The sequence below is a fragment of the Apteryx mantelli genome, chromosome 1, assembly GCF_036417845.1.
Source record: "Apteryx mantelli isolate bAptMan1 chromosome 1, bAptMan1.hap1, whole genome shotgun sequence".
Lineage (NCBI taxonomy): Eukaryota > Metazoa > Chordata > Aves > Apterygiformes > Apterygidae > Apteryx > Apteryx mantelli.
The window spans coordinates 30,188,110-30,215,640 of NC_089978.1; the positions used below are offsets into that span (position 1 = coordinate 30,188,110).

General features: G+C 37.8%; 1 protein-coding gene across 1 annotated transcript in view; it reads left to right on the forward strand.

Moving 5' to 3' along the window:
* Positions 1–26,468, forward strand: part of FREM2 (FRAS1 related extracellular matrix 2) — a 146,756-nt gene extending 120,288 nt beyond the window's left edge. Inside the window, exons 17-24 of the mRNA XM_013948291.2 lie at positions 8,108–8,300; positions 10,625–10,729; positions 11,905–12,032; positions 12,144–12,278; positions 17,891–18,017; positions 19,437–19,624; positions 20,586–20,732; positions 22,537–26,468. Coding sequence (XP_013803745.2) covers positions 8,108–8,300; positions 10,625–10,729; positions 11,905–12,032; positions 12,144–12,278; positions 17,891–18,017; positions 19,437–19,624; positions 20,586–20,732; positions 22,537–23,049 — 1,536 coding nt within the window. The 3' untranslated portion in view covers positions 23,050–26,468. The remainder of the gene's footprint in view (positions 1–8,107; positions 8,301–10,624; positions 10,730–11,904; positions 12,033–12,143; positions 12,279–17,890; positions 18,018–19,436; positions 19,625–20,585; positions 20,733–22,536) is intronic.
* The last annotated feature ends 1,063 nt before the right edge of the window (positions 26,469–27,531 follow it).

The following is a 27,531-nucleotide window of genomic DNA, read 5'->3' on the forward strand; positions in this document are numbered from 1 at the left end:
TCTCTTCTTTTTATACTGACATGCCTACATTTTACCTTATTCTGTAAGTGTCTTCCCTTTTTTCTTCCTTTTCTTCCCTTTTTCATTAGAGGCTGTATACTCTGTAAAATATAAGACCAGAACAACATAGAGCTTGTCCGCTTCTTAGACACAAAGACCTTCATGACTATCCCATCTCAGTGCTTTCTTCTCTGTACTGGTTCCTTTTCTGTTAGAGAAACCAATTCAGGGTATTCTGCCCTGGTGTTCAAAGCTCACTGTTGGTGCATCTGCTTGGGGCTGCCCCTCTGCTACAAGCAGATCCTCCTACAGGTACATTCCACTGGAACCATGACCCTTTCAGAGAAGGGGAGGCATGAGAGTGGGGGAGGTAAACCTTCCACATTCCCACAAGATAAAAATGACAGCAGTCACCCCGTTCTTGGAATGATTTCATTTCTTCAATTCATTGTTCCTTTGATTATCTCTTCATGCCCAGGAAGACATACAATATGCAGCCATATATTCTTCTTTCCCACACAACACAATCATAAGCACACAGAGCTGCCAAGCAGCTGTCAGCTGATCCTGTCAGCTGTGCAGGCCACTTCTCCCACAGTGAAAAGGAAGGAAGACATGTTTTTAATCCTTTCCATTTTAAGTTCCTTTGAGCCCTATAGAGAAAAGGCTGGGTAGTTGGTGACATGAGTCTAAATAAAACCTATATATGTCTATATGGATATAGCAGAGGAGAAAATAAGAAGCATTCCTATATTTTAGTGAATGAAAAAAAACTATATATTTGATTGCAGAGGGAATGCACAATGGTAGCATGGCCTAGGAACACAGCTGTACTTGCTTTAAGCTCCAGAAGCTTTATGTACCTTAGGTAAGATCCCTCTCTTAAAAGCAGAGGAAGATGAACATGAGCCATGAGAGCCAAGGAACTGCAGCTGAAGTCATCCTTTAATGTCTTATAGGATATGGCTAAAAAGTTACAGCGTGGTAAGTGAAATATCAAGCTGAATTACTTCTTGCAGTGAAACATCCCCCCACAGCCAGTATGCACTTCACTGCCTTCCCTGTTTCCCCCACCTGCATTTAATTCTTCTCCAAGTTTGGTCTTTATCTTCACATGACCCTCTCCAGCTGAGAGGGGAGGCAGTCATTGCCCTGTCTCTGTGGTTGTCACCATTGTTGTTTTTCTCTCCTTCAGTGAACAATTAATAACCCTCCTCTCTGAGAGGAAACCTGGCAGCTATGGCTTTCACCATGTTTTTTAGCACGCAAAGGAAGTTTAAGTTCTACCATACAGACAGAACAGATAAGAAAATAACAAAAACTCTCTTTGCTGCATCCTGCTCCCACTGCAAATTTACTAGCTTGGTATTTGAATTTACCAGAGAGATTTTGGCTAGATCTTTAAGGCCAAATTCTGCCTATCCATTCTGACCCTCCAGTATCTCTATGGTCAAAAAGTAGCACTGATCAAACAGAGAGATATCACAAAAGCAAGTGGCAAGAGCCTGGTGATGTGGAGCTTCACTTTATGGGAGCTCCTCCTATACCAGGGGAAGAAGATGAGGTTGTCAAGAAAAAGTGAGGTGGGAGACCTGCAGCTGGTGTATTTCCTCTGGCAGTGCTCCTTGTGTTTGCTGCAGGCTGCAGCTGTCTTAACTTGTTCCCATGAACTGCCATAATATATTCAGAGAAGGTTTTAGTTTTCTTTTTTTTTTTCCACATATGACCCATTCTCTTTCTCAATTACTCTCTGCATGAGCAAACCCTGTGTGAGTTGCATGTGGCATTTCTTTCAGTATATAGCTTGATGCTTAGTTCCTGGGATCAGCCCATATTCACCACATCTGAACAATCAGGTATTTATGTATCTAAATACAGATTTAGATATGCAGTTTAAGGAACTTGTATTAAAAAATAAACTCCTCTCTAAACTGAGCCAATTCATTTGGATTAAACTTCTGTTCTTGTTAAAATTAAGCTCAGCACTGATGATTAGCAGCAACATTTTTCTTTTGGACAACCTCCACTCACAGCCTGAAATTCAAGGTCTGTCTTTTGACATAGTGAGGCCTTAAAAAAATGAAAGTCACCTACATGAGAGATTTCTCCCTATGTCTTCAGGTAGCTGATAAAGGTTGGACTGTGATCTCTGTCTGGACCCTACATTATGGAGACATTGTAAGAGTCAAGTACTACAGACATCTTGGATTCTCAGATAGAGGTGCTAGAAAAATGGCAGATATTCTTGAAAGAAATAAAAAACAAAAAACAAAAAGTGAAAGCCAAATAAGTGATTATCCTTTAATGAAGTATATATTGAAGTGTTGGGCTAGGCTTATTTGGTAGAGTGTGAAGTGTCATTTGATCTCATTTCCTATGGTTGTAACTATTTACTCTAGCTAGAAAGTTTGGCATCTAAAGGCTCCTGTGTGGTTCTGGCCAAGTATTTATCCATGGAAGTTACTTTCTCTCATTCCAGTCTATTGCCAGACTTGGCATAGGGACTCAAGGAAATTACCATTCAAACAAATTTTACAATAACAAATTTTTAACAACAACTAGTTAAGCAAGTCTATGCCAGAAACAACAAGATGAAGAACATATACTAAAGTATTTTAACATACAGATTGATAGCTTGAAGCTACTGTAATTGAGTACAACAGAGCAGTTTGTTTTACCCTAAAAAAAGTTACTTCTGGCCAAAACTGAAAATGTTTTTCTTCCAATACGTTCAGTTCCATTTATGCTACACATGTTATGTCACTGAAGAGTTTGGAAATCCCATATAAAAATAGATTTAAAACCTGTCAATATATTGCCTCAGTTTATACAAGGCAGTTTGTAGAGGTATTTTTTTTTATATAGAAGCAGTATATTCCCAACTTTACTGCATCTAATTTTAATAAAATCAGATTTCAAGGGGAAAAGTCAGCTTTTATGAAAATCTCACTAGATGGTACAGCTGGACAGAATTTTCTATTTTCAGATTTTTATGTCAAAGTCAGCTGTCACAATCAAGTTTAAGAAAACCCCACAAGTTGTATTCCTTTGACATGGAAGCTTAGTAACATTTGAGCTTTTTTTTTTTTTTTCCTCCAGCTGCAAACAGATGAATTTAGTAAGTGCTAAGAAGAAAAAACTAATTTATAAAGTTATTACACCAGCTGTGTAACAAAGTCAGAGGTTAAACATTTCAAGGAGCTAGCATTTCAGGACTGTATTGCATTCTCACCTACATTCAGATTTCTTTGAACAAACCTGCTTTGCATTTCACTTGTGACCTACCTGACCATCTGCCTTCTTGGGGCAAAATCTTAGCTTTACCATATTGTTTTTGTGTAAATGGTCAGCTGATAACATTGTTAAGCTTGTGTGACTCAAATTCACAGACACAGCAAGTAAATGCAATAGGGAATCAGGCTTAGGATAATTTGGAGGACAAAATTGCAGTCCTCATGAAAAGTTGAGTTCATTAGGAGATACAATATCAAACATGAAATGGTGTTATTTCTAATTTCTAGTTCTGATTTTATCAGTATTAGCAGTGTGAGTGTACGCACACACACACACAGTCTCTTACTGTTGCTGATCACATCCTGAAGTTATAAGACCATTTTCCTGGGCCAAGTTCTGCCCTCTGGAAATCTAAGCCAGATAAATAAAATTCAGTACTAAGTACAGAATAGGGTCTGTTCCCCGGAAGGCCTGAACTGAAAATATGTTTAGTTGTTCGTATTCTCACTTGTTACATGACAGATTCTCAAACCAGTTATGTTTTTCACATAATGAAGTTTGCCAGTTGCATCAGAAAGGGGAACAAACAAAGAACACGTAGAGAAACTCCAATAAGGTTTCCTAAGTCTTAAAAGGGAATTATCAGTGTTCAATAATAGGCCTTATGCTCTGATAATTTATCTTGTAAAAAAGTGTGTGAACCTTTACTTCCTACACTGATGTCTGACATAAATCATGTTCTTCCCTCACACAAATGACTTTTGTGATGAGCTATTTGAATGATTTTCCATCTACATTTTTGAGATATTAGTCGTAATAATCTGTTCCTTGCTTGAAACAATTTTTGCCTTCTGTCTGCTTGGTTTCTCCAGACATGACATTGTCACAGCATATTAAACAATTGCCCCAATTCCATAGTTGTTCTTATTCTTTTGCTTAGGCTCAGGTGCAGCTGTAGATTCCGTATTCTCTTCTAGCCTCACAAGGCTAAAAGTCACACCAACTCTGATAAGTAATTTTATTTTTTATTATATGAAACCAATACTAATGAAAAAAGGTTCATCAATACAACTGCTAAAATCTCCTATACACAGAACGCATACATACATAATGCACCTGTTCTGTCTCTCTGTAGCAGTTAAGCTGATCCCGCACTTACATAGCTCTAAGTTACCATTTTGGTTTCATCAGTGTCACACTGAGATAAAATATGAACAGCTGGCTACTTTCATTAGGCTTTGCAGGCAGTGCTGGAAAATAAGATAACTCAATGGAAAGAATGTTTTTACATGTTCAATTAAGCGACATTATTAATAGGGTCAGAGAAGTAGGGCTTCTCCATCATGTAACACATTCCATTGATTCATTTGCAGGGAAGGGTTCTGCTCACTTACTCTGACACAGTTTTCCTCTGCAGTGAATTTCTTCTTTGTTATTTTAATTATATCAAAAAGATCCTCTGTATTTCCTATACAATGTCTTGAGATATTTCTGTTCTGCCATCTGAAGAGTCATATTCCCCTCATGGTGTTTTACTTTTCATTAAGAAGTGAGTTTTAAGTTACTCTTAGGATACAAAAGATATTGGTTCAATTAATCTCACTGGCTATCAGTATTGTAGGTTTTCCTCCACACTTGTGAATGAGTGCCTGAAGAAGGGCTCATGTGCATAAAAATTAAACCGGTTCATCTAGCAAGAACTATTTCCTCTCCTTACATACCATGAATCACACACAGGAGCAACTATATTGATGAAAGCACATACACATTCATAAGAACATGAATAAATTTCTAGGGTAGGGCAAGCAACCCTACTGCCCAGACATATCTTATGGGTTTTGCTAAGAGAGAAGAGCCTTTACATTTTAGGATCCCAGAAATGGAGACAATTCTTTTACCCTATGGTTTCGTATTTTCCCACAAAGCAGTGGTAATGACAAAGAAGCAGTGTTTCAGGCAAACTAATTCCCTACTGTTGGATTTCCATCAGTACAAATGGATTGAGCTCACTAACACTATGCCCCTGTTAAATGGAGGCAAGATAAGCCTAAAATGTTGCTTACAAATCCCATTAATGGATTGCCTTATGTATTGTGTACATGAATGATACCAAACACTTGCCATTCAAGAAGAGGTTGGAAAGAAAAGTGAAATACTTGAAGTGGCAGAAGACATAAAACTAGAAGGGATTTTTTTCATCACTGTATCCAGACCACTGCTGTCAAGGACTTTAACTGTGTATAACATGGTTCCTATACTAGCAAACTTAATCTAAAAACTAACAGAATTTCATAGCCACCACCACAATAAGAGTTAGAAATTCTTCTAATTTCTAGGCTGAATTTGTCTTGGCCAGCTTATGCCCATTTGTTCCCATGGCAGCACCATCTTTTATCATCAGTAGTCCTTCTTCTCTGCTGTGTATCTCCTGACATGGTTACAAGACAGAATTCTTATTTCCTCTCAGCCTTGGTTGTACTAAACTGAACAACCCAGCTATTTTACTCTCTTCTCCAAAGACAGTTTTTCCTTTCTTGTGATTATGTTGATTTCTTTTTCTACAGTCTACAATGCAAATTGGGCTTTTTCAAGCATGGGAGATCAAAGCTGTTCCAGATAAGCTCTCACTGGTGCTCTGTATGATGGCATGCAGGCTTCCAATTTCCACTCCATTCCTCAGTTTATCTTAGGATCATAGCACATGAAGAGGGTAGGAAGGTCATAGTTACGATGTGATCAACTCACATACCAAAATCTTTTTTCTTCTCTATTGTTTCTAAATAATGTCTTTCATTTCTGGCAGAAATCCTTGTCATGGGTTTCTATTACTTTATACTTACAGAATTTCATCTCAGTTCTATTCTAATCCTCAAGATCATTAAATTCTCCATCTGATATTCCAGCCCTCCTCTACATTATCACTAAGCATTACATTTGTTTCTTTTCAAGAGATAAATGGAAATACATTACGGCTTCTTCCATGTACCTTCGTTGGCAGTATTTTTTTGTCTTTTGTTCATAAGCAAACTGAATTTTGTATCTTTTATTTTAATGCCTAATTCTTACTGTACAAGATGCAAATGTAAACCAAAAACATGTTGAGAAAAGGCAACATAGTTTGTCTGGGATGACTTTTCAATAGTAACGCGTTTGTTTTGCAAGCAAATTTATTTGGCCCTTGATACCATTACAGGAAATGACAGATATCCAAGGTTACTCTTGAATCAAAGGCAAACCAGGATCTTCTGCAGAGTTGCATCACAGTTGTATTTGTCTTAATAGAAGTAAACATTCTGTGTTGTTATTTGGAACAAACTAGCAAGTCCATGTCTGAAGTAACTGCATAAGTATCAATGCAGGTATCCCAAAGATAAATTTGCCCCTGTTTGTGCTAATTGACTTGGACTGAAGGATAATATTTTGGGGTAACTTTATTTTGTCATCCAGTACATAGAGAGAGGAAAACTACTTTTTTTTGTTCCAGAGAAAAGTTCTTGGTTGTGTTTGTGTAAAACCAACAAAGAAGCATTAATATAAAACCACCTGTAACTGTAGTGTCTCATATTATCTGCCAGGCTGCTTTATTGCATGGTTCTTTAGAGATCTTGAATGCAAATTTTGCCATCTGTGAATAAGTGCTTATAGTAACTTGTACTATATAAAATATATTTCAATTATAAATTGATTTGTAGGGCAGTTTTTTCAGCCCTCTATGTTAAAAAAAAAGGCTGGAATATTGATTGTTTTGTTAAAGAATCCTACATCTAATTTACTCAAATGGTCTTTTTGTTGATTGCACTCTGATTTTAAACACGGACATTTTTAAAGGCTCCTTTTTATAGGAAGACTGTTTAAAAAAAAAAGACAGAAAAATACTTTCCATTGCATGTGTTTCCAGACTACCTAGTGGCTAAATACTTTTTTATATATTTTGTGTAATGATTAAGACAAAATGAGTGGAAAAGATTTTGGTAGCATAATGTATAGATCAAGGAGTCATGTGTGAAAGTAAGTAGTTGCAACCACAAATATTTGCCATAATGAAGTCCTTAATTGGTTCAGAGTATTTAGTCAGTGCAGGACAGTGACTGTTAAATTTTTGGTTTTATGTTATGACTATAGGTTTTATCTGGCATTTGGAAAGGTAAAGCAACTGTAAGGCAATGGACATTCAACTCTTCTGACATACCACTGGGTGAACCTAGAAACAATTTGTCTTTTACACAGCTTGTAAAGTTCTTTAAATGTTCTTTTTTTTTAAATAGTGCAAAATACTCTTTAAAATCTTATAAGGTAATCTCTCCAGACCGTGATAAATAGTATGATTTGTACGTTTGCATACAGTATGTTAGCTACTATCCATGCACAGAGGAAGAAGTAGTTTCAGAGATGAAAAAGTACAATCCAAGGACTCTGTCTTGCAATGACCTCAGGGCAAATTCAGGGTCATCTAGTAGAGCTTGTTGCAGGATAGTAATGTAAGAATGTAAGCAATAGAGTTGGTTAAGGGGGAAGGACACAGCAAATGCAGAAGGATATTTTAGAAATTTCTAATAATCTTCCTTTGTAGCCATTTTATTTAGGTACTTACAAAATGTAAACAAGAATAATGAGTCAAAAATTATTTTTTTGTGTACCAGAGTGCATATTCAGTTTGAAATACAAAGAGGGAACTTGAAAGAATGTAAGCTCAGCTGAAATTCCTTAAAATGTGATGCTTTACTCATCATCTGTAATTTGGAAAATGAGAGAATTTGATTCAGTCACAATAGTTAGTTCAAGATCTATCTTGTTTTTCTCTTGCATTAGGATTACCTGTAGAATTCTGCCTTTTTCTGCCACTAACCTAAATAAACCATTTTCTTTTTTATAGGTTCTCAACCTAGTACAGTCCTATGTCACCCTGAGAGTCCCCTTGTATGTCTCTTATGTTTTCCACTCCCCGGTGGGTGTAGGAGGCTGGCAACATTTTGACCTACAGTCAGAGCTTCGGCTGACTTTTGTGTATGACACTGCCATCCTGTGGAAGGATGGGATTGGTAGCCCACCTGAAGCAGAGCTCCAAGGTGGGTGTTGGATTTTGTTACATCAACTCATTGTTCCATTACTAAGAGTATGATTTGCACACAGTAGGATGATTTTTCAATCATTCTAATACTAGAAAAAGGTTTTATGTCATTTATTATTAGTTGCAAACAATCTGTCATTGCCTAGCACTCAAGATTCTCTGTTGGGGTGTTAATGAAAACTTTGTTAAGCTGACAACAGTTCTTTTATTTCAAGGAAAGATAACTGCAGTGTTATGTTTCAAGTACACATGCAAAAATTAAAACATTTCTTCTTCTTCTTTTTTTGATATTACCTCAATGTTCATTATATATTCATATTCTGTTGTCACACAAGATGTTTTTCAGTTTAATGAAAAAACTGAAACTTTTCTGAGATATTTATTAATTTTTTCTGGCCATGAACATACAATTTCAGAAACTTTTGATGTTTTAAAAACGTTAATTTTGAAACATTCAAAAGAAACAAGTATATAATGGGTATAATATGTCCCATGTGTTGGAGTAGAAAACTGTAAAAATAAAATATTCTTTAAGTGTAATAGATACTGTTGATAAATATTTGTGATTGTAGTTTGTCCACAGGTAAAACTATATATTTATAGAATTTATCTTTGCCAAAAGATAACATATTAAAAAAAAAGTGACATACAGCTATTTAGGAAAGATTAAAATGTATAGTTAAAGCTATAAGCTTCTTTGTTTTGTATATGTGAATCTACTTAGTAGTGCCTAGCATTAAGCTTCAGAGATTCCATATCTGTCCCAATCTCAGATAGAATATAGGAGGCAACTATGATTAAGTATGTACACTTAACAATCTTGGGACTACAGTGTGAGCATAAAAACATATTTTGTTTCTGCAAACTCTATATCTGAACTACAGAATTCATTGTGATACTGTTCCTGTCCTCATGTTAAGAGGAAGAAATGAGGAGTGGCAAGGGGAATCTGCACTGCATAAGATAATTAAGCACATGCCATGCCATGCATAAAGAATAAACCACATGCCACAAATCATCTGACATACTAGTCACTGAATAACAGCCGGGCTAATCCTGGTTCTCAGCAGTTGTGTGGTGCATATATGTCCCCATTTTACTGACTTTAATGCTTTAGGTTTTTTTCTGTTTAAGAAGCTTATGGCCAGCATCAGGAGATGCTGAACATTAACAGCTCCCTTTGAAAATGACAAGCACAGAACACATGATGAACATAGTGATGTAGTGGAGGATAGGCCCCCAACACACCCTGATCTGATTTGGGCAGGATAGTTAACACTTTTCCCTGCCATGCCTTGCACAAGGGACAGCTGTTCTGAGCAGAGAGGGATAAACTACTTTTCAGTTTATTTCCATAGCACTGGTTACATATAATTGTCCTACAAAAATTCTATGTAAAATTTTAAAGGAATCAAGGCCTTTAATTTCTAATGAACCAATATATGTATTTGGTGCAGGTGATTTTGTACAGGTGGTACACATTCACATTGGTGAATGTGTCAGGTTTCTGATATGTCCATAAAGGAACATTCCTGTTTTCTTCTTGCCCTTATACACAGGACCATGCCACATCACTGAGTCTCTGTAAGGGAGCATTGCAGGAAATGAATAAACTCTGCAACTTTGAATAGTTCTAGAGAAAAAAGGACTTGGATGCAAGCTACAGCAATATATCACTTTTGACAGATAAATAAACCTTGTAACCTGAAATTAGGAGTCTGTGTTTTGGGCTAGATTCATGCCAGAAATGCCAGCAATACAAAATCTGTCAGAATGAGTTTCACAGAGTCAAGCACTCACAATCTGACTACCATGGAAGCCACAAATGACACTTACTGCCACAATGCTGGCGGGTGTTGCCTTGGACAATATATAGGGAGGCAATGATAAAGATCATCTCTGAAGCAGCTTTTTATTGGTAGGAGTCAGCTTGAATACCTGTTGAAAACAAAAGTATTCTTCCCTCAACAGAAACCCCTGGTAGCTGACTGTGCTGTTGCCCAAATCCAAATGTATTCTGTGCTGTGGACTCTCCTCAGTCTAGCAGAGTATCTGTGTGGGTCCTTGATAATATATGTAAAACCATGACTTTGCAGAGAAGTTCTGCATATGCTTTGGAAGACTGAAGCACTATGAAAACTCTAGGCCCCTCTATGTAAATTCTTGCTTGAGAAGAATCTTGAGTCAACCCAAAAGATATCGGCAGGGCCCTTCCCACATAGCTGATATGAAAAGGGGAAATAGAAGAATTCTGGTGTTAGTAAAAGTGCAGCTTGTCATCTGCAAGTGAAATGATCTCTATGGATTGGCTTCTGCTGGCAGGTTCTCTCTACCCAACCAGCATGCGTGTCAGTGAAGAGGGGCGCTTGGTTGTCAACTTCAAGACTGAAGCCCGGTTTCATGGTTTGTTTGTGATGTCCCATTCTGGTAAGCTTAATCTACATTTTGGTAGTATCACAAAAAGAAATAAAAACAAAGCAATCCCCCCAGCATTTTATACTATTCATTTTTCTTATTTCTGCTACTGAAATCTGAATTTGTGATGTACTGTGCACTTCAGCTAAGGTTTTATTTTGTATTTAAAATTTTTTACTTGCCGCTAATGACAGTATTCAGACTGATAAACTTAAAGAAATATACATGAATCTGATGCAAAGTGGGTAGTTCCACTTGATCAAGAGGCTGATTTATGAAGGGTGAAGATCTAGGCCATTCTGTCCAATAGGGATCTATAAACATACATTTTTAATCCAAAAGCTATAATTACCTGTCTATTTAGGTTCCCCTCTGGACTTGGTTAGCATTAAAATTTCCTTTATAACTTGCAGCCTTTGTATGTTATTTATACCTGTTTCCAAGAGTAAAAGAAGCTCTTGTACGATCATTGTATCACTCTGTTGATAAAACATTCTCACTGCCTTTCAATTAGTCATTGCCAAAGACCTGCTCCTGCAATTTAATCTGTTTAAACTCCACTGCCTTTATTCAGAATAATCACAGGTGTAAGACTGTCTACAGACATACGTCTGAGCATGAATGCTGGCAATGGAAAAGATTATCTAACTAAATTAAATCTGCTGAACAATAATGGGAAGGTAAAAATCATTTTAAGAAATCTCATTTAGTTTAACTTGGTTTTATTAACCCATAAAACTCCTTCATAGTGATTCTACTTTTTGACGACTGTTCTCTAGCATACTAGGTTTTGCATATCATGCAGAGCTGAAAGAGTTACACTTCTAAGAGAAATTATTTTATGTTCTCTGGGTTGACATTCCAAGTTAAAAATAGGTGGGATTATAGATCTTTGCCATTCCACTCTTGCTGTTTTGCCTTTCTGTTAAATTTAATCTTCATACAGTTCTGTTTGCATTGCCCAGAAGCAGCTGTTTCATAGACACCTGAACAAGAGTCAAGGAGGCACAGCTATGTTTACTGTAATTGGTTTTGCTAGTTTCAGTTAATAAAACCCAGTGCCACGTAAAGGTATTAATACTGACTTTGGAATTATGGCTTATGAATTATGGGGAATGTTTTTCAGACTCTGAGAGTCTGCAGTTAAATATTAAAGTTGGCAAACCTGTCTTTTGGCATGTTTCTAGCTTCACCTCTATCTTCGATGGTCATGTCAGCTGATCACCCAGGCCTGACATTTAGCCTCAGCCTCATCCGAAGTGAGCCAACATACAATCAGCCAGGACAGCAGTGGAGCTTTGTTTCAGATTTTGCGGTAAAACCTCAGCCTTCACTTTCTGTGTCTTCTTTTACCCCAAGCTGTTATTTAGGATGTTGCTGGAACAGCCATGTCTCTCTCTCTCTCTCTTTCTCCCTCTCTCTCCAGGTTCGTGACTATTCTGGAACATACACCGTGAAGCTGATAGCTTGTACCACTGCTCCACATCAGGAGTACAGCCTACCAGTGATCTGCAATCCCCGAGAGCCGATCACATTTGATCTGGATATCAGATTCCAGCAGGTACCATCTCAACCTTTGTCATGTTTTCTTTTTATTTTAATTCTCAAATTCTCCTATATTGATAGTGCTAGAAACTGAATTTACTTGCTTATCAACAAGCTAAGTCCTAAATGGGTGAGGAGTCTACATATTCTCTCCCGCTATTTAACCAATTTGACCAACCTGGAAGGGCTAATGTAGGAGCACAAATGTGTTTTGTCCTGCATGCATGGGCAGTCTTTGCCCATTCTTCAATGATAACCAGTAAGGAAGCTCACTGATAACAGTTTGGTGATAGTTATTGTGATGTGAACTAACCACTGGGAATTCCAGACTCATCTATTGACTTTTGCTATGAAATAGTTTTATCGGAGAATGAAGCAAATATAAAACTGTTGTCAGAAAGTTTTCATCTTGGACAAAGATCACAGTAAGGTGTCTGATGTTAATAGAAGGAGTTAGCCTGTCTAGCTTTAGATTCCTCAGAAGAGATAAGCACCTCCAGAGGAAGATTCATCCCATCATAAGGTAAGACTTCCTTCACTGACTACAGAGGAAGTGTAGATAACCTGCTTAGGTTAGATGACTAGCTTTAAGATAGCTAAAGTGGGTGAGACAAATCCCACCCATAACAATATGCATCGTATAGGTAACCTGGAAATTACCTGGAAATAACCTGGAAAAAGGCAAACAGCATGCATTTCTCAAAGTCCAGCTTGAAAGCTATGCATCTAGGAACAAAATATGCAGAAATGGACTCTGTTGGGGAAAGGAATGACTGAAAAATATTTAGGAGTCATGCTGGATATTCAGCAGAACATAAACTGTGAGTTTATAGTGTTATCAAAAGGGCTAGAACGACCTTGGGATATGTACAGAGGTATATCACTTCTGTTATTTGGAGCCAATACAACTAATGCTGGAACAGCGTGACTGTGGTTTCATGCTCATTAATAGCAAAGACGTACACTGTGAAATCTTCTTATGTATAAATCTGATCTGGATCAGGCAGGGATACACAATCACATTTCTGTTGATTTAGCTGGAGTACACAACAGAATGTATGCTGTCTTTATGCTTTTATGTGGCTTTGTGCTATCTGTGGGAGAATAGATGATTCCTGATATGGCATAAAGTCCTGGCAGAACAGAGAGATGATACGTGATCTGACATGAAACCTATTTTCTCAGAGTTAACACAACAAAAAATTTTGAAAAAATTCAAATGGGCAGGAGAAGTTTATACTAGTTCAGCACGCTACATTTTGTCTGGCATTTCTAATCTGCTAGTAGGAGCTCTAAAGCAGTTAACAGTAATGCTGAACCACAGCTTCTGTTGGGTCCTACTATAAAAAGGAAAGATGTTGATAATTTGAGGAAAATTCAAAAGAGATAATAAAATTATTCCAAAAATCACAAAGTTGCCTAGGGAGAAACCTAACACTTTTTATTTTATTTAGAAGAAGTTTATGGAGCAGACTGCTCAAGATATAAGAAATGCCTTGGGAAGAAAACCTGGATACTACAGGAGTCATTATCTCAGATAAAGCTTTAGTAGTACCCAGTATCTGGAAGTTTCAGATACAAACTCGAATTAGGAATAAGGTGCAAAATTGTAACAGTGTCATAAGCACCAAGGACTATGGCCAGTTAGTTGCTATCACTGGCAATTTTTGATCCAAGGCCAGCTATTTTTCTTGAGATACTCAAACAAAAATTAATTGAGAAATTCTGTGGCGATTGATGTTGCTCCCTTTGATCACAGATTGAAAGATTGTATAGATTTAAAGCAGACCCTAAAAAATCAACTGTAGCAGCAATACAGTAGCACAAATTATATAGGCAATATCTAGCACTTGACCTGTAAGATTTCTTAGCATTCTGCAAAACAGAATGAGAATTGGTATCCATATTTTAGAAATGAAAAATGAAAAGCAGAGATGTGAACATGAAAGGTCAGACTGTGACACTGGATCTTAGACTGGGAAACACCTGAAACCTCGCACAGACCCACTGAAATCAGTGAATGCAGGTGTCACAACTAGATCAAAATGACTTTGTCTGTATGTCAAATGATGAAATGATAGGACAGGATAGGAGTTGTTTCTCCTGGTTCTCAGTCTGGTGCTCCAGCTCCACTACTGTATTATCTTCTTGGGCTTTTTAATATGAGACTTTTCATTTTCTTGGAAACTTTTCATTCTAACTTCCTTCACAACTTTCGCTGTACCTGAGTGAGTGGCCATTTTAAGAAGCAGACATCAAGAAGAAAATATATTTTGGGGTCTCCCCTCTGGAGATTTTGTTTTATAATTTCCTTTAACACACATATGCCCATCTCCTTTTTCCTCTCTCTGTGGCCCCTGAAGAGGGAAGAAGGTAGCCTGAAACACTAGTGAGTATTGTACTATCACTATCCTCATTCTGCAAAGTCTTGTACATGCACAGCATTCAACCTCCCAGCTCTGCTTCATCCCACTCCTTTCAGTGTCTCCTAACTCTAAATGCCCATAACTATTTCCTGAAAGAAGCACCTCTATAATCAGGATCCTTGCTGCACTGGGATGGACAGATCTCCAGGGCTCTCTGCTTCTTGAGGTACCACGTATCTCATGCGCTATAGTCCCACGGAGGTGGGGATGTCCACCATCAGCGATCTGTATCATCCCTAATCGTCCATATGCAAAGTTGATGGCCATAGCAAATAGGCAGAAAGAGTTGACAGTACTCTTCTTGCCCAACAAATCCTAATGTTTTATGTTTCTAAGAACTCTTGTTTAAAATGCCTCAACTGTGCCTGAAAATAAGTATATTTAAATTACAGTAATACATTGCTGCTATGAGTCAGCCACTGGTAGCACGAAGACTCACATATGAAACTGAAATAAAAATGGTAACTTAAAATAGGATGCCTAAGAGACATATTCACAGCTTTTTGCATAATATTTACCCAGGCCACTGCTCTCACCATTGTTGTAAACTGCATGACTGTAGTCCAGTGCCTCTAGCTGAATATGCACTTTTTGTTTCCTATTCACTAGACATTTACTCTGCAAAGGAAGAGCTTGATCTGGCCATGCTTGCTTTTCTTTCAAAACCACAGCTGGAAGCCAGATGTCAGTCAGATGTTTGAAGCTGTGGGACTTGTAATCCAATAGCCTGAATCCAGGCATTTAGAAGGAAGCATTCCAAACAGATTAGAAATTTTTTTATTATTATTATTATTTCTGTGAAGAGGCTATGGGGATAGGGTTCCTCTCTGCAAAGAGTAGCAGTGGGTCTATAAAAATCATTTCAGCTATATATTCTTGTTGCCAAACCTTGTTGCTCTATATTTTGGGGCCTTGACTATGGAAAAGGGATTCAAAGAAGAATAAGCATGTCAGCTGAATAACTTGTAGCAGTGGTTTTTGTTGGTATTGTTATGTCTCATTCCATCAGCCAGCAAGAATGTTTTCCTTTACGTTTTCCTTTCTTTCTGCACACATATATATACTTTTTTATAAATAAACATATATATATATATACATGTACATATATATGTCAGCATTTTTTATTTGAGAGTGATTCTTTAGAGGTCTCTTGTTCTTTTATTCTTTTTTTTTTTTCAATATGTGCATCTTTCAGATTGTTTCCTCAGGTACACTGCATCTTTTTGAACTCCAGGCTCTCCCCAGCACTTCTGTCCACTATCTTCTTTCCCTTTTGTTATGTCTTGTCCCTCTATAGGTTGCTTCCTAACTTATGTTTATGAAGCATAAGGCCCACTGAGAACCTGCTACTGATAGCACTGATTTATTGTATTCCTGTAATATAATCAAGGATGAACTTTAGAAAATTGTGTCAAATATAAGAAGATAAATATTAGCAATGTTTTGGTGTGTTTTCACATATATGATCTGTATCTCATATAACCTGTACCGTGTCAGATGAACTGCTACTTATAAATAAGTCCTCAATAATGTGTACTTTCAAAAAATTGGCAGAGGATCAGAAGCAAAGATGGAAAGAAGGAGGTGTAAGGAAGGTACAAGGAAGTAAATGGGATAGAGAAAAGAGGCTATGGTGAGTCAGAGGGAGACAAGATACTGAGGGGAAAGTAGAACGTAGAATATTTTTGTCATGTTACCCACACACATGAGTTGCCCTGGGCACATCCTTGGCTGGGATTTGGAAAAACTTGGGGTGGGAAGAAACTAGGCTAGAATCCTACCAGGTATCATAGGGACAGATAACCCAAGGGTTCACAGAATCACAGAATGGTTGAGGTTGGAAGGGACCTCTGGAGATCATCTAGTCCGACTGCTGTGCTCAAGCAGCATCATCTAGAGCACGTTGCCCAGGACCCTGTCCAGACAGCTCTTGAATATCTCCAAGGAAGGAGACTCCACAACCTCTCTGGGCCGCCTGTTCCAGGGCTCAGTCACCCTCACAGTAAAGAAGTTTTTCCTCATATTCAGATGGAACTTCCTGTGTTTCAGTTTGTGCCTGTTGCCTCTTGTCCTGTTGCTGGGCACCACTGAAAAGAGTCTGGCCCCATCCTCTTTATACTTTCCCTTCAGATACTTATACATGTTGATAAGATCCCCTCTCAGTCTTCTGTTCTCCAGGCTGAACAGGCCCAGCTCTCTCAGCCTTTCCTCATATGAAAGATGTTCCAGTCATCTTAGTAGCCTTCCGCTGGACTCACTCCAGTATGTCCTTGTCTCTCTTGTACTGGGGAGACCAGGACTGGATGCAGTACTCCAGATGTGGCCTCACCAGGGCTGAGTAGAAAGGGAGATTAACTCCCTCGACCTGCTGCTGATGCTCTTCCTAATACAACCCAGGATACCATTGGCCTTTTTGGCCACAAGGGCACATTACTGGCTCATAGTTAACTTGTTGTCCCCCAGGACTCCCAGGTCCTTCTCGGCAGAGCTGCTTTCCAGCAGGTCAACCCTCAGCCTGTACTAGTGCATGGGATTATTCCTCCCCAGGTGAAGGACCCTGCACTTGCCGTTGTTGAACTTCATGAGGTTCCTCTCCGCCCAGCTCTCCAGCCTGTTGAGGTCCCTCTGAATGGCAGCACAGCCCTCTGGTGTATCAGCAGCTCCTCCCAGTTTTGTATCAGCAAACTTGCTGAGGGTGCACTCTGTCCCTTCATCCAGGTCACTGATGAAGTTGAACAAGTACTGACCCCTGGGGGACACTGCTAGCTACAGGCCTCCAACTAGACTCTGTGCCACTGATCACAACCCTCTGAGCTCCTCCATTCAGCCAGTTCTCAATCCACCTCACTGTCCATTCATCTAGCCCACACTTCCTGAGCTTCCCTATGAGGATGTTATGGGAGACAGTGTCAAAAGCCTTGCTGAAGTCAAGGTAGACAACATCCACTGCTCTCCCCTCATCTACCCAGGCAGTCATCCCATCATAGAAGGCTATATACATGAAAAAGGTTGAAGAAGGTTGTATGCATGAAAAATATGTAGCAATATATGTCCAGTGCAAAGAACTCTCTTTTATTTAAACTGTATTATTACATCTAGATATGCAAAGCTCATTAATAGTGCACATCAGGAGAAGATTGTGTTGTATTTTAAGAGTGATTAAAGAACACATGTTGAAGAGCCTTATGCTATTGTGTTTTAGGTCAGTGATCCCGTGGCTGCTGAGTTCAGCTTGAATACCCAGATGTTCCTCCTCTCCAAGAAGACCCTGTGGCTATCTGATGGCTCAATGGGCTTTGGGCAAGAAAGTGATGTCGCTTTTGCAGAAGGTATAATTGTGCAAGACCATAGACATTTAATGTGGTCCACATTGTCAGGATCCTCTTTCCATCAAAGCAAGCTTGGAGTAAGGGTTTGGCTTGCTCCTTGTGTTCTTTTGTGTTTGCCTTTCCTACTTTGCAATTTATATCAGAGCTGTTGACCAATCTTCATTCAAACTGTTATGTCTGAAGGTTACAACACTGGTGCCATTTCTCATATGCTGAGCACTTTATAAACGTTAATTTAGCTGATACTAAGAACATTCATAGTTGCTAAGTGACTATTATACAATCTTTTTATTGTGTGTGAGGAAGATAAATTTGCCAAACAGAAATCAAAGTCAAAACTAAGATGAATGCTCAGAATTCCTGCTTGCTTAATACTGTGTTCAGACCCAGAAGAGGTTGTTTTTAAATAACCTTGTGTGAAACACACAAGCCTGGGTTCAGTCGATGCCTCTATCAGCGATTTGTTACATGACCTTAAGCAATCACTTCAATTCTTGTTTTCTTTGTGCCTCATTTGCCTATTTAGAATGTCAGGACCTTGAATCCACGATTGTCTTTTGTGACTTGTTTGCCTGGTCCCTTGAACAGCAGAGATGTGGTCTCTCTCAAAGTGTACAGTTGCTACAAATAGTGGTAAAAGCAATGCCACACTTCTTTCTCCAAATTCTCAGCCTTCCTAACTACTTTCTGTTGTACATATTTGACCACGGCACATGGTATACTTTTCCTGCCCGTATAGTACTGGCCCAGGTTATTTGTATAGGCCTTGCAAGCATGTTTTTCTTAAATTCTATCAGCCAGCAGAAATACAATCTCACAGTAAAGAGCAAAATCTCATGAAATGTCTCTGTGACCTGTCATAATGTTCATGTCAATTGTACTGTATTAAATACTGCCAATCTGACTAAGTATAACCAAACCCTTATGCTGTCTGAGTAGGGTTCTATGACATAAAAAAGAACATCTTTTCAACAAGGCGTGTTGTCAGGAGACCAAAACCTGCATCCTAGTCTGGTGTAGAGGGGTAGAAAATTTAGCTTTAAGTCACTTTTTGAATGAAGATCCCAATAAACCCCAGAATTTAGTGCTGCCTCTGAACTGGTTTAGGTTATAGCAGCACTGAATGGCCACCTACTGCGATCCTGTGGTCCAGAGTGTGTGGAGAGAAGGATCAGAGTACACTCTGATCATGGCCTTTGGCAACTCCTTAAGGTAGAAGCTGTATAGCCAAGTGTCACAAGTAGCCTTTGTATATAGCTGTAAGCAGATTTGAGAATCTTCAGCTTGGATCTTTGAGATGATCAGAAACTACAGCCACATTACACTGCACTAAGCTTCTTCAGTGGATTTATTAATTTGTCCTCAATACTGTGCTAAATATTACAGTGTAATAGAACGTGAACTGTGTACTGTTTCTAGGTGATACCATATATGGTCGGGTGATGGTGGATCCAGTGCAGAATCTGGGTGATTCCTTCTACTGTAGCATCGAGAAGGTTTTCCTGTGCACAGGAGCTGATGGATATGTACCCAAGTATAATCCATCCAACACTGAATATGGTTGCCTCGCTGATTCTCCATCCCTTCTGTATAGATTTAAGATTGTGGTAGGTTTTCTAATTCTGAGAAAGTGTACCTGTTTTTTTTTATTTTTTATTTTTTCTATCTTCTTGGTTATCCAAAACCACCTGTTCTTTAAAATGTCCTTGACAGCACCAATCAGATTTTTGACTCCAGCTCTAGTCTAGCATGGTCTGATGAAAGCAGTACCTTACCTTTCTGCCTCCTTGTTATATTCTTAATCTCTCTGGGGACTCATCATTTAGAATTTGACCTAAGTTAGAATTCCCAAACAGGCTTTTTCTCTGCATTGCCTGTCTTCATTGACCATAAAGAAAGCCTAAGAAGACAAGCCAGTTGGATGGGTATGTTAAGGATGGATTTTGTCTCATCTACCTATAACTATCCAAAAATGAGTGCATAATATAAACTTAGTCTTCCAAGTTGCTTCTCTAGTCAATGGGAAAAGAGAGATACCTCTAAAGCTAGCTGGAATATCTAAGGCAGCACAGGTGCCTTCTGAAAGTAACTATAGAGTAAACTTAGATGACTAGAGACCAGATGCCTAACTTTTAAAGTTAAGTAAGGTGAATTCCTCCTAGTTGTCTCAACTAGTTTGTGTGAATATGCCTCTTACTACAAATGAAAGGTAAAATCTTTAAACTGGGAAATAGACTTCTGACTTCTATTTCAGACCATATTTATGTATTTTTTCATTTCAGAAATGTGGCTATGGTTGTTCTCTAGATTTTTTTCCCTTTCTGTTTCTAAAAAAAAAAATCTTCAAGCAAGAGATTTAATAGAAGTTAGTATAAGTCAGATGTGACCACAGTTGCTTCTCATATGTTTTTCTCTTGGTATTACATTGGACTGCAAAACATAGCACATGTCAATTGCACTCTTAGAAAAATATATTTTGTATAAATATTAGAACTTCTTTTCCTGGAAGAAATGAATGTGCACTTTACTTTTGTTTTTTTTTTTTAATTATTCTCCATGACCATGCAGGACAAAGCTCAGCCAGAGACACAAGCCACAAGCTTTGGAAATGTGCTTTTTAATGCAAAACTTGCTATAGAGGACCCTGAAGCAATTCCTTTAGTTAAACAACCAGGCTCTGATGGGTTTAAAATGGATTCAACTCCCCTGTTTCAGGTAAGGTTTCTGTAGGTTAGTGCTTGGAATACTGCACCAGGAACTCTTTCTCAAGAACACTCCTGCACAGGAATCATTACGAGTTAACTGTAAGTCATATTGAAGCCAAGAGGAAGATTACTTTTGATTTCAGTGGCAGTTAAACAGTATTATAAATGCTTAAAATTTTCTAGGTGTACTTGAAGCACTTATGAAAGATTCCTATGCAGATAATATGCTTTTCTTCCATTACCTCCATAGTCTAACAAGAAATGATGTAAGTGATTCTTATGCATTTCTTTTAAGGACTTAACTTTTAAATTTCATGTTACATAGCATGGTTTCATTGCTTTCCATCTCACTTGTCAAAGACCAAAAATAAAAGAACCATGAGTATTTATAGTGTACTTCACCCAAATTTAATTGATATTCAGCATTTTCTTTGCACGTCTTTCCTCACAAACTTGCACATTCCAAAACATCTGACCACTGGAAAGCCTAGAAATAGAAAAGTAAAAAGTACACCTATTTGTAAATTTTATATAATCTTTCACCTGTTTGCTTTCATCCCTTTGATCTATGTGGCCCAGTCAGTAGTTTTTTTGTCTCCTCAGTATTTGCAAAACCACATGCAAAACTCAGAATTGCAAATTACTGGAAGAAATACTGAAGACTCTTTATTCTTACCCCGGGCCATTTCAGTATTGTTAAGAGTCTCCTTGTAAAAAATGGAACATTTAAGAGAACAGCCTACTTACCAGCATAAAAAAGATTTCATATTTTGTCCCCAGGAATCCGAAGACTTGTTTTGGATTTAGAGAATTCCTTTCCAATAATGCAATATTGTTTTTTCTCCTCATTCTGTCAAAAGAATGAGAATGTCAAGAAACAACAGAATGTCCTGAAAAGGAATTGAAAAATCAAGAGTAAGGTAGAAACTGTGTTCACTGTTTCTCACAATAACAGAATTTGGATGCAACCACTGAAATTATAAGCCAGGAGCTTTAAAAAAAAAACAGAAGACAGACTGGACCTTGTGGAGGCCAAATTTATAATGTATTGAGAAGAGACAGGACAAATTCAGGGAAAATAGGATCATCAGTGGTTCTCAGTTAATGGAAATGATCAAGACACAACCATCAGTGCAGGAAGTCCCTAAACAACTGATTGCTGGAAGTCAGGAGACTGTTCAAAGGGAAAGAGGACTGTATGTATGCCTCTTCTCTAGATTTGTTTGGTTGGTTGTTTGGTTGTTTTATAAGTGTTAGATGCTAACCTCTCTCTAAGATGGGATACTAAGCCAATGATTGCTTATGTTCTGATGAAAAGAAAATGTTGGGAGTTTGAAGGATGTTTATAGATGTGTTTAAAGTATTCTCTTAAAATGAGACAGGTGGAAGCCAACTGTATGGAATACTTAATTTTGGTGGCAGTATGTAGAGCCAAAGTCTAGATGGTTGGCAGGTTGGGCCTGGAGGATCGCTCTTCTGTAGTCTGTCTACAGCTAAGGTTCTTTCCCAAAGACATGTAGGGCCATCAGTACTAGCAGTACCAAAAAACACCAAGACAGTGCTTCTTCATCTGCACTTGGTAGCCATAGAATCTGACCATGGAGGGGAATGTAGACTACCCTCTCTTAATCTTATGACAGAAAAAGTGATTCCTCTGGGGAAGATTGGCATGTAATGGATTTTATCTGTGCATGATCTTGAAACTACTGTCCAAGCAATCGATATGAAGCAGTGGTTGATTTCCATTGTTTATATTGCTGTCCACATTGCGTGTGTGTGTGTGTGTTTAAAAACAAAATGTTGTGTCTTTCTAGGTATCTTTGGGTAGGGAGTGGTATGTCCATACAATCTACACTGTACGTTCCAAAGAGAATGCTAACCATGGAATTGGCAAAAGAAGCGTGGAGCACCAGTACCACTCTGTCTTCAGTGGTGAGAGCCCAAGAGCATCCCCACAGAGACGTCAGAAGAGGGGAGTTGAAGGAGCTCCAGAACTTGCAAAAGATATTGGGATAGAAAAAAAACGAGGAACAAACATACAGCACATAGCCCTAGACCGCACCAACAAGAAACAAGTCCCTCAAAGGGAGGTTGTGGTCAATGGTATTCTCCCCAGGGAACTCAATAACCGAAGCCCAGGGGTCAGCATAGTCACAATCATTGGTGGAGCTGCTGCAATTTTGCTTGCCATCTGCTTAATTGCAATCATAATTTTGCTGCTAAAAAGGAGACAAAATTCTGAGAAGAAAGAAGCTGCAAAGGAGTCAGGCAGCAATGAACCAATGATGCTACCATATAATTATACCAGCGACAGCTCGGAAGTTTGATTCCAAGACTGCAGGATTCAAGCAGATCTCCAGAGTGCCTCAAAACAAACTTGAACTGCACTTTGTTAGCAGCAGACCACCATGACTCATGGGGAATAAAAAGTTCATATGTGTCTAGATGTACTTGAAATTTTTTTATCCTGAACTCTTGCTGCCGTTATCAACCATAGAGGAAGAATCCATGCTGAATCTCCCACTTTGCATGAGAGATAATCCTGACATCCCTGTATCATGCACTAATGTTAAGAAGCAATTCAAGGAACTGCATTGTAAGGAAGAAGTTTTTGTTTTGTTTTTGTATCTTCTTACATTTCAAAAAAGGAGAAGAAACTATCCAAAGGTGCTATTGACCCTGTCTGTAATAAAAATGGAAGTCTGTTTCTTCTGAAATGGAGAATACTTGAGAGTATGCTCACACTCCTCAGTTAAATTTTGTACTGTGTCTCACAAAGAACTCAATGTTTGAAATTATTCTGAAAGGTGATAAAAAATCTCAGTCATGACTCCTCCCTCCTTTAAGCCTTTAACTTCACTTAAGATATACCAGTGATTAATTTTTTTTCTTTTATGTATAACTGAACTTTTCCAAAAGACAGTCAGATTAGACAGCACAACAGTATAATCAGATACATGTCACAGGATGCCATACATGCTCTTTTCCACATATTCTTATTCAGCTATTTAATCTGAGAATTTTTTTCCTCATTTTTTCACTTATTTGTGTTTATATAAAGCCAAAGAATACAACAAATCCAGGAGGAATCTTGTTTTTCACAGAAACTGGATAGTTATGTTCTCTTAAGTTTATAATGGATCATAGAAGTTTTGTAAGGTAAATTATATTTGTCAGTGCATACCCACATCTGGGAAGTGCAAGCATTAGTATTTTAGTACCTAGAGAAGAGGATAGAGTTAGGTTCAGAATGGAGAGGACAAGGTTCTGCCTGAACTGAGCCTAGGAGTCATGATACTGGATCCAGCATGTGATGTCAGTTATCATATTAAATGGCAACAAAGTGAAGAAAAAAAATAAGAGTTGATGGAATCAAGTAATATTTATTATTGTATAATCATAGTACCTCTTGACAAACATGATGGGTCATTGTTGGGCTTTTTTTAATGAATAACTATTTTTGAAGGAGTAATTCTAGTTTTCTGTCAGCCTTCTTGACTTAGGTAATATGATAGCATGATATTCCACTGAAGTTTGGATCAGCAGTGCTTCATGTCAGATCTTATCCAGACAGGACCTATTCTGTCCCAAAGATGTCCTGCCAGATGTTTGTCCACAAAAGCTGTGTAATCTTCAAGAGAGATTGTCCCATTTGTCATGCTAGCATTAAATATGTGCAAGTCCATTCAATTCAAGGAGTTAAACCATATAAACTATATAAAAACTGAATCAGACTGCTGAGTCTGCTACTAACATACCTGTTATCTTCCACCGCCTGTGGTGGTGGGTACAGGCAGCTCCCAAACTATCTTCAGCTGCAGTACACGTAGCATTTGGCATGCTGGGGACCATGATGCAGAGATCTGAGTTAGCTGGACACGAGCCACCTTGAAAGCAGCCTAGCTACAAACACACAATGCTGCATCTGAACTAAAAAGTCCATCCAAAAGGCTTAGTAGCCTGGTTGTAATGCTGGCCTAGTAATTCTGCACAATCGTCTTCTGAGCCATAGAGGTCAGAAATGTTGAGATTTACTAGCTTGGGAATGTCTGTGCTATAATTCATAGTATAGCATGAATATATCCACAGAGAGACACGCTCTGATAAACTTTTGCTCTGGATTTATATAGTTGTGATGTCATTCATTTCATAAGATTTCATGAGTTTTTCACCAAATGAATCAGGTCAGAATCTGTCCTATCTTTTCTGGGTTTTATGAAGGCTGTGATTGGGACTGCTTAACTGAAAGATGTTTTCAATAACCTAAGGTCAAATTCCATTATTAAAAGCATGCAGTCATCTTTTATTTTAATTAATTTGAGTTCTAGGTTGAAACAATTTTCTGCAAGATGTGCCCAGTCCATTAGACCTTTTCCCTAGTCAACTGTCATTGATTTGTTCTTTTAATGAAGCTCCTGGTATTGTGATCCATGTTTTATGTGTGCAAGATTGATCAAAGATTTAACCCACAGATATTTTTATATTTAGTTTAAGTTCAGAACTAGGATAAAATTTGCCATTGTGCCTTTATGCCAAATCATTGTGATTATGAGAAATGCATAATTTGTCTCCTAGAACCTACATATTTGGATAATAGCAGTTAATGATTCTACAGTAAAATGGGACACATGTAAATAATAGTAATAGAACATTTTAATATTTATAAAATTCCTGTTTTGTATAAGCAGAGAAGATCTTTTAAAAATATATATATATAATAAATACAGAAATTAGGTGTTTATCACTAGAGCTATTTTTCTGCTTTTGAATTTTAACAAACCAAAATATCACTAAGTTACTTGCAGGCAAAATCTTTTTTTTTTTTTTTAATGAAATTGCATCAAAAAACATGTGTTCTACAAGCCAAATGCTGATCCCAGTAGACAACTCGATCACTGCTTTGAATAGCATCTGATTACATCTCTGTAACATGTTTAGGTTGATGGGGATTATCAGACCAATATTTTTCTACAATTTATATAAAATAATAATGCAAACTTATGATAACAAAGAAAAACACAAAATGAACACTGAAAAACTAGAAAAGAGTGAGTGAGATTCATGGGTTCATTTCCATCTGTCGGGGAAAAAATATCCCAATGTTTTTAGTAAGGCCTGCTGGATTTGTCCCATTCTTAAGAAACTGGATTTCTTACAATTCAGTGAACTATAAATACATCTGTAACTGCATGCCTTTTGTATTATGGCTTCAAAGTTTTGGATTTCAGCAAGATGTTTTGAAGGCTTATTAACATTTTCCTTTCTACTTAACAAGTGGCCTTGTTTATACTAACCTGAATAAGTGCCTTGTTCCCAGTTATGTGCACAAATATGTTAATATTTATCTATCCATGCAATAAACTGAATATATTATATATGTATTTAATCTATTTCCAGATTATGTATTCAATCCTCCTTTCCCTGGAGATGCTTATTCTGCTAGCAGTAATACAATTTGTTAAGCCCTTTATACAGTAATTATTGTGTTTAAATTTGTTATCAAGCTGTGAGAAGTCCTTCCACACATACTTATTTGGAATAATTTCTTCTTTTTGTCTGTGGCTGTGATATTTGGCATTTGTATCAGAAAAAAAATAAAACTACTTTCTTTTGGTTTATTATCTAAAATTTGTGCATAAATATCACACTGTGAGGAATGGTCAGTAATACAATGTTAAGAAAAACTAATGAATAGATGGACAGACACTACTGTGTTTGCAGTAAATCTCACTGCTTTGTTCCTGAAGTGATTGTTTTCTACTCATGAAGTGTTCAGAGGTTGCTTTTTATTCATTGTGGTTGTACTTGTGGTGCAGAAAGGGATCTTTCATCCAATTACAGAACATCAGAAATCTCTAGAACTTGTAGATATCACCAGTGGGTCTGCAAATACTTTCTAGGTTTAATTGTCATGTTTCTGTGAGCTGGCAGGGCTGACTGTACTATACTCACTGACAAGTAAAGGTGAGTCTGCAGCAGGCTGTTCTCTTGTTCCTGCAGCACTGGTGTTGCTATCAGTCATTTCTTATGCCAGCTTATGAGATTTCTTTCCCAGTGGCAAATATATCAGGTTGGAAATATCTGAGATGTAGACACTTATGACTAATCTGTTAGGTGTACTATGATGCACAAAGAAATGGCAGCTCTGAACCTTTCCCCCCTCACCCACCTCTTGTGAACTGATCAGTACTGGTCTCTGACTTCTGTCTGAACAGAAGAATTCTTCAAGAATTCTCATTAGTGCCCACTTCCTTCACTGCCAAAAAGGCCACACCACATGGCTAGGTACAAGGGCAACACTTAAGAGTATATATACTACCTGCTAAAAATAAGGATAAATTACCAGGCAATGATTCCTGCTTTGCTAGGTTTGTGTCCTTCTACTACCTAAACTTGCTCATATAGATTATACTCTTAGCAGTTCCTTAGACTGAATTGAATCATTCAGTTTAACATCTGTGAGCTACATGTCACGATTATATGCCAGTGCAAGTCAGAATGGAAGTGTTTCTATCCTGCTCCAATATAAATGACTACATAAGCTGTAAATCAACAAAGAATCTGATCACAAGAATCTGTCAATAAATCAAATGGCATTAATTTTCCAATTGGAGATTGTCCATAATGGTTAAGTCATGTCCACGTTCATTTTGGCACTTAGTGGAATTCTAATACTACTGGGTGTCCAAGCATGTTTCATCAGATCCAAGATGGCTTTTTCTTCACAGCCCAAGCATGGTTATATTCAAGCATTATAGGAGTTATATTTTTTAAGCATCGTCACAGTCTTTTGAAAGAAAGACTCTTTA